The sequence below is a fragment of the Microcebus murinus genome, chromosome 3 (assembly GCF_040939455.1).
Source record: "Microcebus murinus isolate Inina chromosome 3, M.murinus_Inina_mat1.0, whole genome shotgun sequence".
In the NCBI taxonomy this organism is placed as follows: Eukaryota; Metazoa; Chordata; class Mammalia; order Primates; family Cheirogaleidae; genus Microcebus; species Microcebus murinus.
In genome coordinates, this window is record NC_134106.1 from 57,839,034 (window position 1) to 57,857,071 (window position 18,038).

The following is an 18,038-nucleotide window of genomic DNA, read 5'->3' on the forward strand; positions in this document are numbered from 1 at the left end:
AGAATAAGTGTTTTCAGCCACCATTAGAGGCCACCATGTTCTTCCTCTCTTATCCCTCTAGTAAATAGCTAGGCTTCTCATAATTTCCCTGTCTTCCCTATGGACAATTTCTTCAACCATTACTGGTGTGTTTCTCCAGTGATATCCCTAAATCTTCCTCCCTGGAGCCTGTACCCCACTGGAACCTCCTTGTTCCATACCTTAGTGTGAATTCTCCCAGGGAAATTTCAAAGAAGTTGGGGGGTCAGACCTGGTGGTGGAAATCCTAGATATCATGGCTGGTTCTCTCCAGGAAGTTGAGTTGGGACAGGTATTAAAGCGGCCACATCAAAATGTATAAATCTAATTTAAAACTTTGTGATTGGTGGACAGGGTGTCTCCAACTTATTCCAAGTCCCTTCCCAGATCTTTGGCGAAAAAGAGTTGTTTCAATTAGAAACAGATGTTCAAATCTTTCCTGGTAAGTGTATTTTGTTCTACCACAGACAGTTCAGCTTGTGGCAGCAAGACAGACTTTCCCATCGTTTTCGTAGTTTTGAACATTCTAAAGGCTTTTGAGGGTGGAGGCAGCATCTGGGAAGCACTTTGTGGGGTAGGATGGAATATGGGGACTTTACTTTTCCTTCCAAATGTCCATAGGTTTTGGGTGCCTTCTCAATACTGGCATCTAAGAACATACAAAGCAGACAGGACATGAATATTGGCATATTCACTCCTTATGAGAAAATGTTATGTGAAAAAATCCAAAAATATAAGCTGTTTGTAGATAATATGTTTAGAATTTGTTTAATGCAAAGTATTTGATACATGTGGACAAGAAATGGAAAGAAAAATAAGAAAATGAACGCTGTATTAGGGTGGTGTGTATACAGCTAAATTTTCCAGACATTTCTATAATAACATCAAATCGCATTTTTTTTTTTTTGAGACAGAATCTCACTTTGTTGCCCAGGCTAGAGTGAGTGCCGTGGCGTCAGCCTGGCTCACAGCAACCTCAAACTCCGGGGCTCAGCGATCCTACTGCCTCAGCCTTCCGAGTAGCTGGGACTACAGGCATGCGCCACCATGCCCGGCTAATTTTTTGTATATATATTTTTAGTTGGTCAATTAATTTCTTTCTATTTTTGGTAGAGATAGGGTCTCGCTCAGGCTGGTTTCGAACTCCTGACCTTGAGTAATCCGCCCGCCTCGGCCTCCCAAAGTGCTAGGATTACAGGCGTGAGCCACCGCGCTCGGCTCAAATCGCATATTTTAATGCCCACCGTGGACAAGAAGATGGTGAAGCCGCAACTCTTCTCCTGCCTCGGCGCCTACCGGACTGTAGGGACTCATAGCTGGCATCCGGACGGGGCCGCGTGATCTCGGCTTTGCTCTGTGCCGCCTCCCTTCTTTAGGGGCCGGAACCCTTGCAACTCGTTTAGATGTTTTCCAGTCGGTAGTAAAATCTCAGATCCCGGGCCTCCCGGAAGTTGTTGCACAGTCGTTTCCGGGGTGGTGTAAGGAGGAGCGGGACCCCAAATGGGTCGCAGTCGCAGCCGCTCCCCACGGAGGGGTGAGTTCAGAAGCAATTCGGGGAGCCTGGGGCTCGGTCAGAGACGCGTCCCCCCCCTTTTTTTTTTTTTAAATCGGTAGCAGGGAAGCGGAGAGGCGGGCCCTTTTCTCCCGAGGAGGAGAGTGAGGGGTGGTGGGAGAGTGAATACCTGGGCCCCACGCTCTTCCCTCCGGTTTGACGGCAGTTTTTTTGTTTTCCCCGCCGAATTGAGGTTTCCCTGACTTTGTCAGCTACTGTATTTGTTACTAATACAGTAACTTGTATTATACTGTGGCTGGTGGGCTTAGAATGAAACTACAGTTCTTTCACTAGATTTCTGGGTGACTGTGGGCAAGTCACCTAGCCTTTCTGAATTTAGTTGCTGTTAATAGTCACTGGGGATAATATTAATATTACTTACTTTTAAAAACTGATGTGAGGCTGGGAGTGGTGGCTCGCACCTGTAATCCCAGCACTCTGGGAGGCCGAGGTAGGAGGATAGCTTGAGCCCAGGAGTTAAAGACCAGCCTGGGAAACATAGCCAGACCGCGCCTCTACAAAAAATTTTTAAAAATTAGCTGGGTGTAGTGGTGCACGCATGTAGTCCCAGCTACTCGGGAAGCTGAGGCGGGAGGATCGCTTGAGCCCAGAAGTTCGAGACTTCAGTGAGCTGTGATGAAACCACGGCGCTCTGGCCTGGGCGACTATCTCAAAACAACAACAAAAATTCATGTGAGAATTAATATCAGATTCCAGGACATTCAGTATGCAATTCTGTCTGGCTTTAGATGTTAAATAAATGTTAGTTTCCTGCCTAGGTCATAAACAGAGAAATTAATATTAAGAAATTTGAGTCTAGGGAACTCATCTCGTGATGTCTGGCCCTCAGCCCCGTAAATGAGGCAGTGCGATGTAAATAACCCTGGACTTCCATCAGGAGAGCTTAGACCCTCAGTTTAGCCCCTGATTAGTTTTTGTCACCTTCAACTAGTGGAGAAGAGTTAAACGTTAACTAAGGCCTTGAGCCACTTGAGGTTATTTAATACTTGAAATGTGGCTAATATGAACTGAGAAGTATTGTAAATGTAGAATACACACCAGATTTCCCACGAAAAAACCATAAAACATCTTATTAATAACTTTTTATATTGTTTGCATGTCAAAATGATAATAGTTTGGATATATTGGGTCAAAACCATATATCATTAAAATTAATCCCACTTGTTTCATACACCTTTTTAATATGACTACTAAAAATGACTTGTATTATATTTCTTTCGGACAGCCCAGCTCTAAATATTTGGGGTAATTTTCGGTTCTGCAATTTTTGTGTGTTTGTGTTAGAACGTAGGCGGTCCCGCTCCACATCCCGGGAGAGAGATCGCAGGCGCCGAGAGAGGTCCAGGTCCCGGGAAAGAGATCGGAGAAGGAGCCGCTCACGATCCCCACACCGGAGACGCTCCAGGCAAGTGCAGAAAATAAGCCAGAAGCTTTACCACAAGTCCTGAAGAAACTGGTCGCTGCCCTTTACTTTGTTTTGATCTCTATGGGGATTTACAGTTTCATGAAATGGAGGACACTTAATCCCACGTTAATGTAAAGCTAGATCTATCTTGGTTAATAGCACTCTACATCACAGAGTTGTCTTGAGTAGTAATTGAGAAATAATACATGGAAACCACTTAGCATGGTGCTTGGCAAGAGTCAGAAATAAGTATTTTTGTTTTATTAACTTTTTGGTGATAATGATTTATTCAAGTATGTAATTAAGAATGGATGATATTGGAGAAAGCTTAGAAATGGAGTCTGATTTTTTTTTTTTTTGAGACAGTCTCACTCTCTTGCCCAGGCTAGAGTGCCATGGCATCAGCCTAGCTCACAGCAACCTCAAACTCCTGGGCTCAAGCGATCCTCCTGCCTCAGCGTCCTGGGTAGCTGGGACTATAGGCATGCACCACCGTGGCCAGCTAATTTTTTCTATATATTTTTAGTTGTCCAGCTAATTTCTTTCTATTTATAGTAGAGACAGGGTCTCGCTCTTGCTCAGGCTGGTCTTGAACTCCTGAGCTCAAGCAATCCTCCTGTCCTCAGCCTCCCAGAGTGCTAGGATTACAGGTGTGAGCTACCGCACCTGGCCTGGACTTTGATTCTTAATAAGCATCAATTACTGTTTAATTCAGTTTTGTGTGTGTGTAATTGTTAGAAACTTTTAAAATTTATATTAAAACTTTTGAGCCCTAGCTGTACTTCATGCAGTTGATGAGTAAGCAGAGATTAAGCAGTAAACTGTATTTTTAAATTCTTTTGTTAATAATCAGGGCCTTGGGGGAGAACCTACCTTGCTATCCTATGGGGAATGGACTCCTGGTTCTCTGGAGCCTGGCTTTTATTCAGCATTCACCTTTCAGGAACTCATGTACATCTGTGCTGATCTGTACAAAGTCCCCCTGTATGTCTATTTCTAACATCTTATAAATATTAGATCTCCAAGACGACATAGATCCACATCTCCTTCCCCTTCTCGACTGAAAGAAAGAAGAGATGAGGAAAAGAAAGAAACAAAAGAAACCAAGAGTAAAGAACGTCAGATTACTGGTAATGTTATTAGATAAGTAACTATAGGAAAAGTACAGCCTTGTTTAGATAATTTCAGTCATAATAAAATTATGAAAGTTTAGTTTTTGAACATTTAAATATTAAGCTTTTTATAGTGTTCATTACATATGGTTTTTGTTATTTTATTTTTTTGAGACAGAGTCTTGCTCTGTTGCCCAGGCTAGAGTGCCATGGCATCAGGTTAGCTCACAGCAACCTCAAACTCCTGGGCTCAAACTGTCCTCCTGCCTCAGCCTCCTGAGTAGCTGGGACTACAGGCATGCGCCACCATGCCCGGCTAATTTTTTCTATATATTTTTAGTTGTCCAGCTAATTTCTTTCAATTTTTGGTAGAGATGGGGTCTCACTCTTGCTTAGGCTGGTCTTGAACTCCTGACCTTGAGCGATCCTCCCACCTTGGCCTCCCAGAGTGCTAGGATTACAGATGTGAGCCACCATGCCTGGCCCATTGCATATGGTTTTTGAGATTGTGTTTTAGTGAAACCTTAGTGAGTTTCTGGTTATCTATGGTGCTCCTGATATAATCTAGGAAGAGTAGTTAAAAACATGAGAATATTCTATTTTGGAAGTATTTTCAGAACTAGATAGATAGTGTCACATCTGATATTAAAAGCATTCTTGTCTAAAGGCTCCAAGGAGAGCATATTATTTTTCTTGCACTATAAGTTATATTTTGTTCAAATTGAAGAATAATTTTTTCATTAGTCTTGTCTTTGGATAATTGGTTTTCTTTATATTATTTTACTTTGTTATTTTTTTTTTTTAGAGATGGGGGTCTTGCTATTTTGCCCAGGCTAGTCTCAAACTCTTGGGCTCAAGCAATCCTCTTGCCTCAGCCTCATCCTCCTGAGTAGCTGGGACTATATATGCACATGCAGTTGAGCCCGTCTTAGCTAATTCTTTTGTGTGTTCTCTGCTGGTGAGGAGGTGAAGTGATATTAATATTAGTCTGTTGGCACCTCTCTTTTTATTTATGTATAATATCAAATGATAGGAGAGTTAAAAAAATTATCATTTATTGTTGCAGAGGAAGACTTAGAGGGCAAAACAGAGGAAGAAATAGAAATGATGAAGTTAATGGGATTTGCTTCCTTTGATTCCACAAAAGTAAGTAAAACAGCCAACCAGTTACACATTCTGATTTGAATTAATCCATCATGACTGTCCCATCTTTCCATATTCTACGTTTATTTGGTTATAAGACAATAAGTATCTGTTTGAAGGGCCTTTGAGAATACAGAGGAGGAAGCAATGAACTGCCATTGGAATTCAGGGAGCATTTTGTCAGGGATAATGTTTGAGTTAGATCTTAAAGGGCAAGTAGAGGTGATCGACAAAGAAGAGGAAGATCATTTCAAGTAGAGGGAAGAGTCATGAAAATGCCATGTAGGTGTGAAGGAGCATAGTGTGTTATGGGAATTGCAAATTCAGTGACTGGTAAAAAGGTGCTGATGGGCTAGTGACTATGACTAAGGCCAAACATAGAAGTAGGAGCCAAATTGCAGAGTACTTTTGATGTCCTTAGCCATGCTAAGGAATTTAGAGTTGATTCTTTAGGAATTTCTTTTTTTTTGAGACAGAGTCTTGCTCTGTCACCCGGCCTACAGTGCTGTGGTGTCAGCCTAGCTCATGGCAACCTTCACCTTGTGGGCTCAAGTGATCCTTCTGCCTCATCCTCCCAAGTGACTGGGACTATAGGTACGTGCCACCACACAGCTAGAGACAGAGTCTCACTCTTGCTCAGGCTGGCCTTGAACTCTGGAACTCAAGTGATCCTCCCACCTCAGCCTCCCAGAGTGCTAGGATTACAGGCATGATTCATTATACTCAGCTGATTCTTTAGGAATTAAGGAGAAGAAACAATGATTTTTAAGCAAGGCAGTGACACAGTTAATCTATGTGTTTTAGAAAGATGACTCTGGGGGCAGTTTGAGTTTATCTGGCAGGTGGGTTAGATTGGAGGCAGGGAGAACTGCTGATTTATGCAAGTGAAAGAGGATGAAGTCCTGAACTGAGTTGAGAACCACTCAGGAGCAGGGGGAGTGGAAGTGAGTAGTCAGTGATGCCTCTGAGGTATTAGTCTGGGGAGCCTGGGTAATGCAGTTGACCCACCCAGAATGGGGTTATAGGAAGGAGGCTGCTGGGGAACGGAAGAACATCTAGCTGCCACATAAAGATGATATTGGGCAGCTGCATACATGTCTTACAGCTCAGATCGGGGTGGATTGGAAAGTGAATGCTGTCTAGCGTTCATCACAATACCACACAAATGAGGGAAGTGGAGCCTGGGCCAATGGCTCACTCCTATAATCCCAGCACTTTGGGAGACTGAGGCAAGAGGATCACTTAAGGCCAGGAGTTTGAGACCAGCCTGGGCAACATAGCAAGACCCTGTCTCTACCCCAAATTTTTAAAAATTAGCCAGGTATAGTGGCCCACACCTGAAGTCCCAGCTACTCGGGAGGCTAAGACAGGAAGATCACCTGAGCCCAGGAATTTGAGGTGGCAATGAGCTGTGATCACACTACTGCACTCAAGCCTGGGTGACAAAAGGAGACCCTGTCTCAAAAAAAAAAAAAAAAAAGGGAGGAGGAAAAAGAAGGAGGGTTGTACATAAGAGGAGGCAGAGAGTAGAAAAAGATAGGTAGATGGGGGAGGAGGGAAGAGGGGAAATGGAGAGATGGATGTGGGGAGGGGAAAAGGGGAGATGGAGAGAGCAAAAGTGTCTGTGGAAAGACAATACATTAAATATCTTTTCTAGAATTTTAAGTCTTTTTTGAGACAAAGTCTTGCTCTGTCACCCTGGCTAGAGTGCAGTGGCATCAGCCTAGGTCACTGCAACCTCAAACTCCTAGGCTCAAGCAATCCTCCTGTCTCAGCCTCCCGAATAGCTGGGACTACAGGTATGTGCCACCATGCCTGGCTAACTTTTCTATTTTTAGTAGAGATGGGGTCTTCCTCTTGCTCAGGCTGGTCTTGAACTCCTGAGCTCAAGCGATCTTTTACCTTAGCGTCCAGAGTGCTAGGAGTACAGATGTGAACCACTGTCCCAGGCCAGGAATTTTAAGTCTTTTCATATAGTTTCACAAATAGAAATGCAGATTTTTGAGAAAAATTGTCAAAAATAATCTACTTCCCCTAATCTTGTATTCCATTGAGTTTAATAGAGTGAGGTAATCTCAGATGCTATGAGTTTCTAACTAATGTAATTGTGTGGGACTCACATTTTAAAGTGACAGTATGTAACTTAAGAGGAGTACTGAGGCATGACTGTTGTAAGAAAATTAAGAATGTTTTTGCAATGCTATGTGAGCCCTATTTTGGAATTTAATGCAGTTTATGTATCAGCTTTTTTTTTCTAGAATACACCAAATCCTGGTTTGTTTTTCCAAAGAGTACTTTGTAAGTGAAATGGTTTATTAATATATATGTTGGGTGAATAAAAATATCTCAAAAGTAAGGCAACTATCATTTTAATGTTTTTAGAAGAATGGGGAGGGAACTGACTGGAATTATTTTCTTTGTTTTGGTTTTACTATCGCCTGATATTATGTTTGAAGTTGCTAAGAGGTGTAAAGATGGGGCTACCCTTTGCTTTTAAATATAGTCAGTGCTGAAGATGTTTATGTATAAAGGAAAAATTAGGTGAGAATTCATAGATCTTATATAATAAAATTTATGGAATACCATCAAACCAAATGATGTCAGTTGTTTTTTAATGACATTTACAAGGATATTAATGTAGTTCATATGCAGTTGGCATCATGAGTATTGTTTATAAAGTCTCTTAGCATTTTTGTATTTTTTAGTAATATATATCTTGTGATATTTCATCATTGATCTATTGTAGGAGCTTTCATATGCCCGTGTAGTTGTATTTTCCCTTCTATTTTCTTTTTTTTAAGAAATGAAATCTTGCTATGTTGCCTAGGCTTGACTCAAACTGCTGGGTTCAAGAGATCTTCCTGTCTTAGTCTCCCAAGTAGCTGGGACTACAGGCACATGTCACTTCATCCTGTTTTTCTCTTCTATTTTAACATTGTTCTAGAAAGGTTTAAAGTTTGGTTATATTTATTAATTGATAATTTTCTATGCCAGCATGTAAATAAATGAGAATAAGGCTAATACGAGCTCTGCAAATAGTTTCCAAAAATCAGTAAGCCTTTAGGAATTGAACATAGTAAAAAGGTTATTTAGCATCATTTACTTTTTGTTCCAAGGCCAGTCTTTCCAAGTCATGCCTCCCTCCTATTCTTGAGAGGTCAAAATCATATACCTCAAGTAATTTGTTCGGTATCCCCCCAAAATAGGTGAAAAGAAGAATAGAAAAGTAAGTACAAATATATTTATTTTAGCTCACCTGTGCATGCCTTTAGGCCAATGGGTCAGAATCTGTTTTTTACCCTAGCATGGATATCTAATACATATGCTGCATAGACAGGCTACCCTTTACCTATTATTATGAAGGAGGGAGGGAGTTGGAGATCTTTGATGTGTCATGACATCAGCTGGTAATGTTCATTAAATAGTCATTTTCTGGTGAGTGCAGTGGCCTAGAATGTGGGAGTACATAGGTGAGTCTTAGATATATCCTAGCTTCAAAAAGCTTGCAGTCTCACAGGAGAAATTATATCATCATATACATCATGATAATAGGATAGAAAATGGAGGGTACTGTGCACTTCTTGGCAGCTGGAGTGTTTGAATTGGGCCTTGAATGATGGATAAGAACCAGACAGTTAAAGATTGGATGGAGGCAGGGAAGGCAATTCAGGCATGAGGAATAGCACAGGGGCAAGTAGGTATGGTGAGTTGACTTGGCTGGATCAGAAGACCCATACAGGAATTAGTGAAAAGAGGGTAGGTGCCACGTTCAGAAAGGCCAAAATGAAAGTAACACATAACAACATTAGTGCCTGCTGTTCTGTGTTCTTATTCTTGACTTAAAGTATCAAGGTCTGTGCAAGAAATGGGATTTAGGTGAATGCTTACTGTTCCCACTGTGTTTAGCGAATATTATGAGCTAAGGTTGTAAGTTAAATTTTGTGTGACTGTGAAATTTTCTGATGATAATATCCCCAACTTTTATCTGGTTTCAAAGGATTCTTTGACCAAAAAATATTAGGATCTGCTTCCTACTTCCTGGCATACCTTGCAGATAACAAACATATTAATAAATACCATGAATATTTGTTGATTTGACTATTGTATTAATTGCTGATGTATGACTATAAAACTGTGAGCAGAGAGTTCTAATACTTGGGAGTTCATGGATATCATCAGGATCTGAAAATTCCCTCTCCCTCATTGAGCTGTCTTTTTCTTAAATGGATCTTGCCATTTAAATGTGTCTGTGGGGTCCAACTCTTTGATCTAGGCATTTAATGTTTCCTTCCTATTTTTTGTTTATTTCTCTTCAGGGAAAGAAGGTGGATGGCTCTGTAAATGCCTATGCCATAAATGTGTCTCAGAAGAGGAAGTACAGGTATGTATAGCCCCCATTACTGTGTTTGAACTAATGAAATCAGTTTCCTGCTAAGAAAAGAATTTTATTATGGGATAATCATGTTTGTAGGAAATATAGCAGTTTTCCATACTGTTCCTTGTCTTAATGAAATATTATCGTCATTGCTTATATCCTGGTGTGTTAAAATCGCTTTCCCGATTACAATTGAGCTAATAGCTATTAGAGGATAGTTGGCTTAAATGTTTTAGGGCTGTCGATAGTAATTTCCTCAGAAAAGCTTTATCTCAAGTGTGTGGACTTTGATTTTATTGTAGTTATACATTTAAATAGATCCCTTCTGGACTATTTACCTAGATGTGTAAAGATTTTAACTGTAAATGTATTTTTCTGTCATATATAGTCATATTTTATTTGTACCGCAGATTTGGAACAAACCATTCCATACTTGAAACTCATTAAATTCTTAATGAATGAAAAAGACAAAATGTTTTCAAACATTGCCTTTTTCTCCACCTTTATCACTGATAAAAGATTAAATTCCAATTAATTTAGACTGTGGATAATATGACTTGAGACTGCTATAAGCTAAGATACTAGAATCATCTTGGACAGTCTTTTGTAAAATTACCTTCAAATAGGGGCTTATGAGGACAATTATTACAATGTACAACTGAATTTGCTCCATAGGTGCCTATTTTGTGACTCCTCTATTTCCAAACTACATGTTTAGGGTTGCCTAGAATAAATATGGATTTTTCAGTTGGTTTTTTTTTAAGTCTGTAGCATTTTCTCAAATAATTTTTAAGGTATACTTCTATGCTGCTGTTTCAAATTTTAAAAAATCTGAAAGGTTTTGGCTTATTTTGAAAGTAAAACAATTTTTTAATATGTATTAAATAATCTAATAGTTTCTACCCTAGACTTTGCTATTTTAAAGATGGTTTATAGGTTTAATCTCTGAAGCATGTTATTTTTTTTTTTTTATAAAAGGAGTCCAGGGTTTTTGTTTTTTAATAATGAATTTTCTCTTTTCATCATAGGCAGTACATGAATCGAAAAGGTGGATTCAACAGACCTTTGGATTTCATTGCATGAGACTTGAAATGTTGAAGAATGATTTTTTTCCCCTCATCTTGGTCAGAGAATGGATTTTGTATTTTGTTAATTAGTATGCATCAAAAACAGGATCCCGGTTCTTCTTCTTATAAAGTAAGAAAATCTTATTTATGATACGCGCAGTTCACTTACCTTGCCTCAAAAGAAGAAAGGTTAAATATACATTTTTGTCTTTTAGGAAATATCATTTGTGGCAATCATCAAACCCATTTTGTTTATCCTTATTCCTGTGGAAGTTGTATATGTTTTCTTCTTGGAGGCTCATTAGGAATTTTTGAAAAACATGAAAGTAATTTGGATGTAAGTTCTCCAATAAAGCAATATTTCTAACCTTTTATATTTGATAAATATTTTTGTTACTGGGTAAAAGAATCTCCCTAGACATTTTCTTTTTTTTCAAACATAGATTTAGGTGTCTTGATTCTTAGTAGGTTAAGAACTGGAAGAATGAAGAAGTATAACTTCAGATTTTTGTATCTTCTGTGTGTTTTCCCCCAATACCATTTTTTTTTTTGCCTCAATTATAAAAGCAATGCATGCTTATTATTAAAAAAAACTTGGGAGAAACCAAAAAGTAAAAGAGAAGCCAAAAATCTACTGTAGTCTACTCCCAGAAATAATGAGTGTTAATGTTTTGGTATATATCTTTTCAGGCTCCTGTGGTTATATATTGCTCACCCCAACCATAAGATCAGAATATATAAATATGTACATATACACACAGTTCTTTCTCTGACCCTTTTTCTGCCATGTATTATGAATATTTTTTTATACTTTTAAATATACTTTGTCAACTTAGCTTTTAGTAGCTCCTTGGTTATATCATAATTTTTTAACTGATTCCTTATTGGTAAACATTGGCTTGTCTCCCATGACTTGTTATAATTAAACTGTGACACTACTGTCTATCCCCATTACATATATATTTTGTACTTGTTCCATTATTTCCTCAGGCTCAGTTCTTAGATGTAGCATTGCCAGGTGAGATAAAGAGAGGTATGTGTGCATGTTTTAAGGCTTTTGATATATATGCCTAGAAGGTAACAACCAACTCTAGTGAAGTGTAAGCATTCTCATTTCATATACATGTGCAAATATTAGGTGTAATAATTTTTTAAAGGTTTCTTATCCAATGGGTAAAATACTGGTACTGTTTGGTTTTATTTCTGTTCAGTTTCTAGGGAGGATGAACATTTTTTTAAATGTGTTAGCCACAGGTATTTCTTTTGTGAAATGCCAATTCCAAATCTTGGATCCGTTTGTCTTTTGGCAAGCTTTTCTTTTTCTCATTTGAAGAAAAATGTCTTTTTATATTGAAGATAATAACCATCAACCCCATTCTGTTTCATACCTTGCTGGTGTTTGAAGCTCTGTGTCTAGATTTTAAATTTTATTCTTCGGAGTAAGTACTATAAACACATGGAATAGGCTGGGCATGGAGGCTCATACCCGTAATCCTAGCACTCTGGGAGGCCAGGGCTGGCGGATCACTTGAGCTCAGGATTTGGAGACCAGCTTGAGCAAGAGTGACACCCTGTCTCTACTGAAAATAGAAAGATTAGCCAGTGTCATGGCACACACCTGTAGTCCCAGCTATGCAGAAGGCTGAGGAAGGAGGATCACTTGAGTCCCGGAGTTTGAGGTTGCTGTGAGCTAGGCTGATGCCATGGCACTCTACTCAGGGCAACAGAGTGAGACTCTGTCAAAAAAAAACAACATGGAACAAGATTCAGGTGATACAAAGAGTGATGAGTTAATTATGTATCCTTTTGGAGATATTGCATACATTCACAATTATATTAACATATGAACTCTCATTTCCCTGCCCAGTCTTCTCTGAAGCTTCCCCATCTCAGTAAATGGCCCTTTCAATTCATTCCATTGCTCAAACCAAAATCCTTGGGGTTCTCCTTGACTCTTATCTTTCTTCCACACCTTACATCTGATTCATTAGCAAATTTTTCTGGCTGTAACCTCAGAGTGCTTTTTGAATCTGACCACTTTCACTTTTTTTTTCTTTTTTCTTAAATTCAGTCCAATGAATCTGACCACTTTTTACCACCTATGCTAATTTAAGCTCTCTTACTTGGACTACTTGCAATAACCTCCTAATAGGTCTCCCTCCTTCCATTCTTACTGCTTATTTATTCTCCATCCAGCAGCAGAGATAAACCTTTAAAATGTGCATCAAGTCACATTGGTCCTGGCTCCAGTGATTTTCTGTCATTTAGAATAAAGTCCAGTCCTTAGTGTGGTCTACAGGCCTCTTCATGATCTGTAGATCCTGGCTTCCCAGGGCCTCACCTGCTTGCTCACTGCACTTTGCTGCACTAGCTGGCCTCCTGGCTATTCTTTGAAAACAGGCATGTGTCTACCCCCAGAATCTTCTCATTTGCTCTTTATTCTTTCTGGAATGTTCCCACTCCTCCCCACCTCCCAGATTTGCATGGTTAGCTTCTTTACTTTGTTCAGGTCTCTGATTAAACTAAGGTCATTCCTAACTACCCTATCCAAAATAGCAAACTTTCTTCCCTCTCTATCCCTGTGCCCTGCTTTAGTCTTTTTTAACATTTAAAAAATTAAGATAAAATTTACATACCATAAAATATACTCTTCTAAAGTTTACAGTTCCATGGTTATTAGTATATTCATAGTTATGCATCTATCATCAGTGTCTAATTCCAGAATGTTTTCATCACCCCAAAAAGAAACCCCATACTCATTAATAATCACTCCTCATCTCCCTAAACCCTAGAAACCCCTTTCTATCTCTGCATGTGTACCTATTCTGGACATTTCATATAAATGGAATCATACCATATGTGCCCTTTCATGTCTGGCTGCTTTCACTCAGCATAGTATTTTCAAGGTTCATTTGTTTTTTGTAGCATGTATTAGTATATTGTTCCTTTTTGTGGTAGAATAATATTCTATAGATACATTTCTGTTGATACAAATGTACCACTTTCATCAGTTGATGGGCAGTTAGGTTGTTTGCATTTTTTGACTATCATAAATAATATTTCATGAACACTAGTGTACAAGTGGAATTACTGAATCATATTGGTAACTCTATGTTTAACTTTTTGAGGTGCTGTCAAACTGTTTTCCAAAGTAGCTGCACTATTTTATTATACATTCTAACAAGCAATATATGAGAATTCCAGTTCGTCACATGCTTTCCCAAACCCTGCTTTACTTTTTCTCACAGCACTTGCCACTCCCTGACATACTCTTTTTAACTTATTATTGTCTGGTTCTTCCATTAGACAGCAAGCTCTGAGAAATAGGGCTTCTGTCTCGTTTACTGCTATAGCCCCAGCACCACAGAGTGCCTGGCATATAGTAAAACAATAAATATCTGTTAAATTCATGAATTCTGTAATCTTTGTTCACTTAACCACTTCTTCTGATTTTCTTTTTAGCCTTTACTTACTCAACTAATAATCTTACTTGTAAAAAATTTAAAATATGACAATGCTAAATTCCCTTTGAAAAGTACCCACAATCCTATTGTTCTTTCTTCGCTGCTAATCCTTTGCAATGTATCCTTTGTCCATGCATGTATGTATATAACAGTTGAAAGTGAGGAAAAGGTATAGTTTGGGTCTTTTAAAAAAATATGATGTAGGGATCATTTTACAGCTTAATTATTTACTCAACACTGTTCCTTGGAGATCTTTCCATGCCATTATATGTAAATCTATCTTTTAAAAAACCTGCTACACAGTTTTTTGTGGAACGTATATACAGCACTTTATTTAACCATTGCCTTATTTTTTAAAATCACAAAATATTTTGGAGTGACTAATTTTTGTAAAGCAGCATTCCTTAAATGTCTTTTTTATTAAATGTTAAAAAAAAATCATGATGTTGGATATCATGATATTAGAGTGCCCAAAAGTGCCACAAAGAAAGGGATTGATACTCTTGAAGCAGAAACTTTCAGTCCTGATTTTTATACTTAAGGGAACAAAATCAATTCTCAAAACCTTTTAAAACAAAATACATTTTAATGTCATAGTGATTAGGAGGTATCAAACTCAGTTATAAATAGGGGTTTTTTTTAATTTATTTTTTATTTCAGCATATTATGGGGGTACAAATGTTAAGGTTACGTATATTGCCCATGCCTCCCCTCCCCCCTCGAGTCAGAGCTTCAAGCATGACCATCCCTAAATAGGGGGTTTTAATTCCTGCAGTTTAGAACTTTTTAGACACTTAAGGATTATAATATGACAACCATTGCCCTTCCTACTACTATGAGATACTCCCTGAGGGATTATCTTTTCATCAGAACTCATATAGCATGTAATGAACTTGCTGCTCAGTATTGGCATTTACCTTTTTTTTTTTTTTGACATAGAGTCTCAACTCTTGTTACCCAAGCTAGAGTGCCGTGGCATCAGCCTTGCTCACAGCAACCTCAAACTCCTGGGCTCAAGCGATCCTTCTGCCTCAGCCTCCCAACTAGCTGGGACTACAGGCATGCACCACCATGCCCAGCTAATTTTTTCTATATATTTTTAGTTGTCCAATTAATTTCTTTCTATTTTTAGTAGAGACAGGGTCTCCTTTTGCTCAGGCTGGTCTCCAACTCCTGAGCTCAAACGATCCACCCACCTTGGCCTCCCAGAGTGCTAGGATTACAGGCGTGAGCCACCTCGCCCGGCCTACACATAGCATTTTATTTAAAATTCTTGTCATAAAATTTAGGTTCAAACATTCTAGAATGCCCAACTTTTATTTTGGGGACTGTGCCTATCAATCAATTAATGCTTATATAATGCCTTTGAAGCACTGGGTATTAGAGGTCACAACTTACTTCTATATTGTCGGGATTTTCAGTTCTTTCTTCAAAAGTTGTACTTTCAGGTTTTGTTAATGAACTGGTCATCATATACATTTGTGTAAAATAATTCCTAGGGAAAAAACTTCCAAATCCCCAAACTGTTGTTTTATACTTACTGTTTCGTTTCCAGTAGGTGGCGCCAAATACCCTTTCAAGTTCTTCATTATACTAATTCCTAGTTGGTGTTGCTGGCTAATTGATAATCTCTTCCACCCCCAGGGAACAAAAAAAACGGTCCATTCTTTAGTCTAATTCTCTGAGTTTTATATAACTTAGTTTTTATGTTTGGAGTGTAAGCTAGCATTATTGATGTTGGAATTATTAATTTGCCATCTCTGACTCAGATTTCAACCTTTTTTCTTTTTTGTTTTTTAAAAATGGTGATTTTTTTAATCAGGATGATTGCAGGGGTATCATAATGATATTGAATTAGGACTAGGTTAAAATAAAGAGTTTAGAGTACGAGAAAGAATAAAGAGATATGCCAAATGTTAATAATAAAATCAAATAGAAAATATACAAAATTTAAAAGGCTAAGATAATGAAATCAAAGTATTTTAGTATCAATTTGGGTACTTTAGTAGAATTGCATTTATTTCATTGTGATTTTCAAGTTTATTTTACAAATAACATGCAGTTAAGAAATACTTTCTAAAACTATCATATCCTCATTCTCATTTCCAATTATCTTATTTTTTTGTTGTTGAAAACCTTTCCTTGCAGTGTATTTAATTAGTATTTTCATAAAGACTCAGTTTTTAGATCCAATTAACCATTAAAACCAGAAAATGTGTTTCCTATATATCAGGCATGGCTTACTACATATTTATTCTACTTAATGTGTTGAGTTTATTTAATTTTAATTGGTTTGCAGATCATAAAAAATACACATTTCCCATCATAATTACATTTACACATTTGTCTTTCTTTTTCCCCAGTGTTTGAATGTGTTTTGTGACTCAGTCTGGAAATCTGTTTGACTGCCTTGCCTTTAGTACAACTACCATCAGTAGGATTGGTAGTTTGGGCGAGGGGTGAGACATACATAGGTTCAGTTCCATCTCAGCAGCTGAATGAATGACAAGGAAAGTCCTTTAGCCCCTCTGGGCCTGTTTCTTCATGTGCAAAATGTAGATAATGAACACAACAGATACAATGTAGGTGTAAGTTACCCTGACACATAGTAAGCTATTATTATACATTGGCAACAATAATAAACTTTTTTTAAAAAAAGAAATATGTTCATACTTATTTATATTTTGGGGACTCTCAACTTATCAAGAGCTTTATTTCTGTTTTTAAAAATTGAAGATGTTAGTATATTAACAATGTAGCTTGGGTCTCAAGATAGCTTTCATTTCAAAAATCTTGATAGGTTCAGGGAACAATCTTTAAATAAACTTTAGTTCTGTATGCATAATATTCTGTTAAGCATTCCTGTTGGTACCACCCCCTGCGCAAACACACCATCTTGAAAAGGGAGTATTCTTTTGAATATTTTTATGTAGAATTTAAAGGGAGGGAAAGACCCTAAAAGAGATTTAGGTCACAGAATCTAGGGGTTCAACATCATTCCGTAGGCTCAGGAAGTTTCTAAGCTTTTAAAACCCACTCGCGTGAGAAAGTAATTAATTATGCCATCACTTCCCGAGGGGGCGGGAAAAGTGTCTTTGCAGAGGAGTTCAATGCTGTGTACTGGTCTTCCTGAGGAGAAAAAAAAGCCGGGCGGCGAGCATTTGACGGGTCGGGCTTTTCCTCTCAAGTCCCAGCCACGTGGCTCCCGCCGAGCTCCCGAGCTCTGGGCCCACCCTGCCACTCGCCGCGCTGCAGCGCGGCTCTCCCTTCAGGAGGATTCGCGGAGGGGCCCTGGGCCGCAGGAGTTCCGGGAAGTCCGGAACCTCGGAGCCCACGGCCGCCAGACCAAAGGCTACAGCCCCGAACCCGAGCAGGGCAGAGCGCCCGGGCGACGCGAGATGCCAGCCTTCCATTCGAGGGACGCCTGGCGGGCCCCAGAAGTTTTCCTCGGGGACAGATCTTGGCAACAGGTCCGAGGCGGAGCCGGGTGGAGCCGAGTTTGGCAGTGCCCGGTGAATCAGCGCCGCCCAGCGCCCCGGCCAGCCCTCCTAACCAATGCCAGACCTGGGGAGGAGTAGCCAGGCCGCTGACCATTAGCCACTTAGGGCTCGCTGGGCCTGGAGAAAGGTGACATCATCGTAGCTGGGAGGCTTCCGAAGGATTCACCAATAGCAGGCAGGAGAAGTGGTTTGCTTCTACAGCTCTTGGCCAATACTAACAAAGCAAAAGGGGGCCTGGTTGTCGGTATAGAACCAATGGAAAACAAGGAAGGAGCACGAGGCGGAGTTGCGAATCCTGTCACCAATTGGAAGTAGGGGGTGGAGCCCGGGCCTTGTCAAGCGTGACCAACCAGCGAGAGGAGCGGACTTTGGGGGGCGGAG

General features: G+C 39.3%; 1 protein-coding gene across 2 annotated transcripts; it reads left to right on the forward strand.

The window, feature by feature from the left end:
- The first annotated feature begins 1,404 nt into the window (after nt 1-1,404).
- SNRNP27 (small nuclear ribonucleoprotein U4/U6.U5 subunit 27) lies at nt 1,405-11,065 on the forward strand. 2 transcript variants are annotated; one of them, XR_001150393.3, is made up of 7 exons: nt 1,405-1,552; nt 2,876-2,996; nt 4,014-4,126; nt 5,175-5,254; nt 9,568-9,632; nt 10,655-10,823; nt 10,909-11,065. XR_001150393.3 is itself a non-coding variant. In XM_012750113.3 (6 exons), the coding sequence occupies exons 1-6, from the start codon at nt 1,519-1,521 to the stop codon at nt 10,707-10,709; spliced, it is 468 nt and encodes a 155-aa protein (XP_012605567.1). In that variant the 5' UTR covers nt 1,405-1,518; the 3' UTR covers nt 10,710-11,065. The 2 variants fall into 2 exon arrangements, 1 of the variants encoding a protein (XP_012605567.1); XM_012750113.3 differs by having other exon boundaries at nt 10,655-11,065.
- The last annotated feature ends 6,973 nt before the right edge of the window (nt 11,066-18,038 follow it).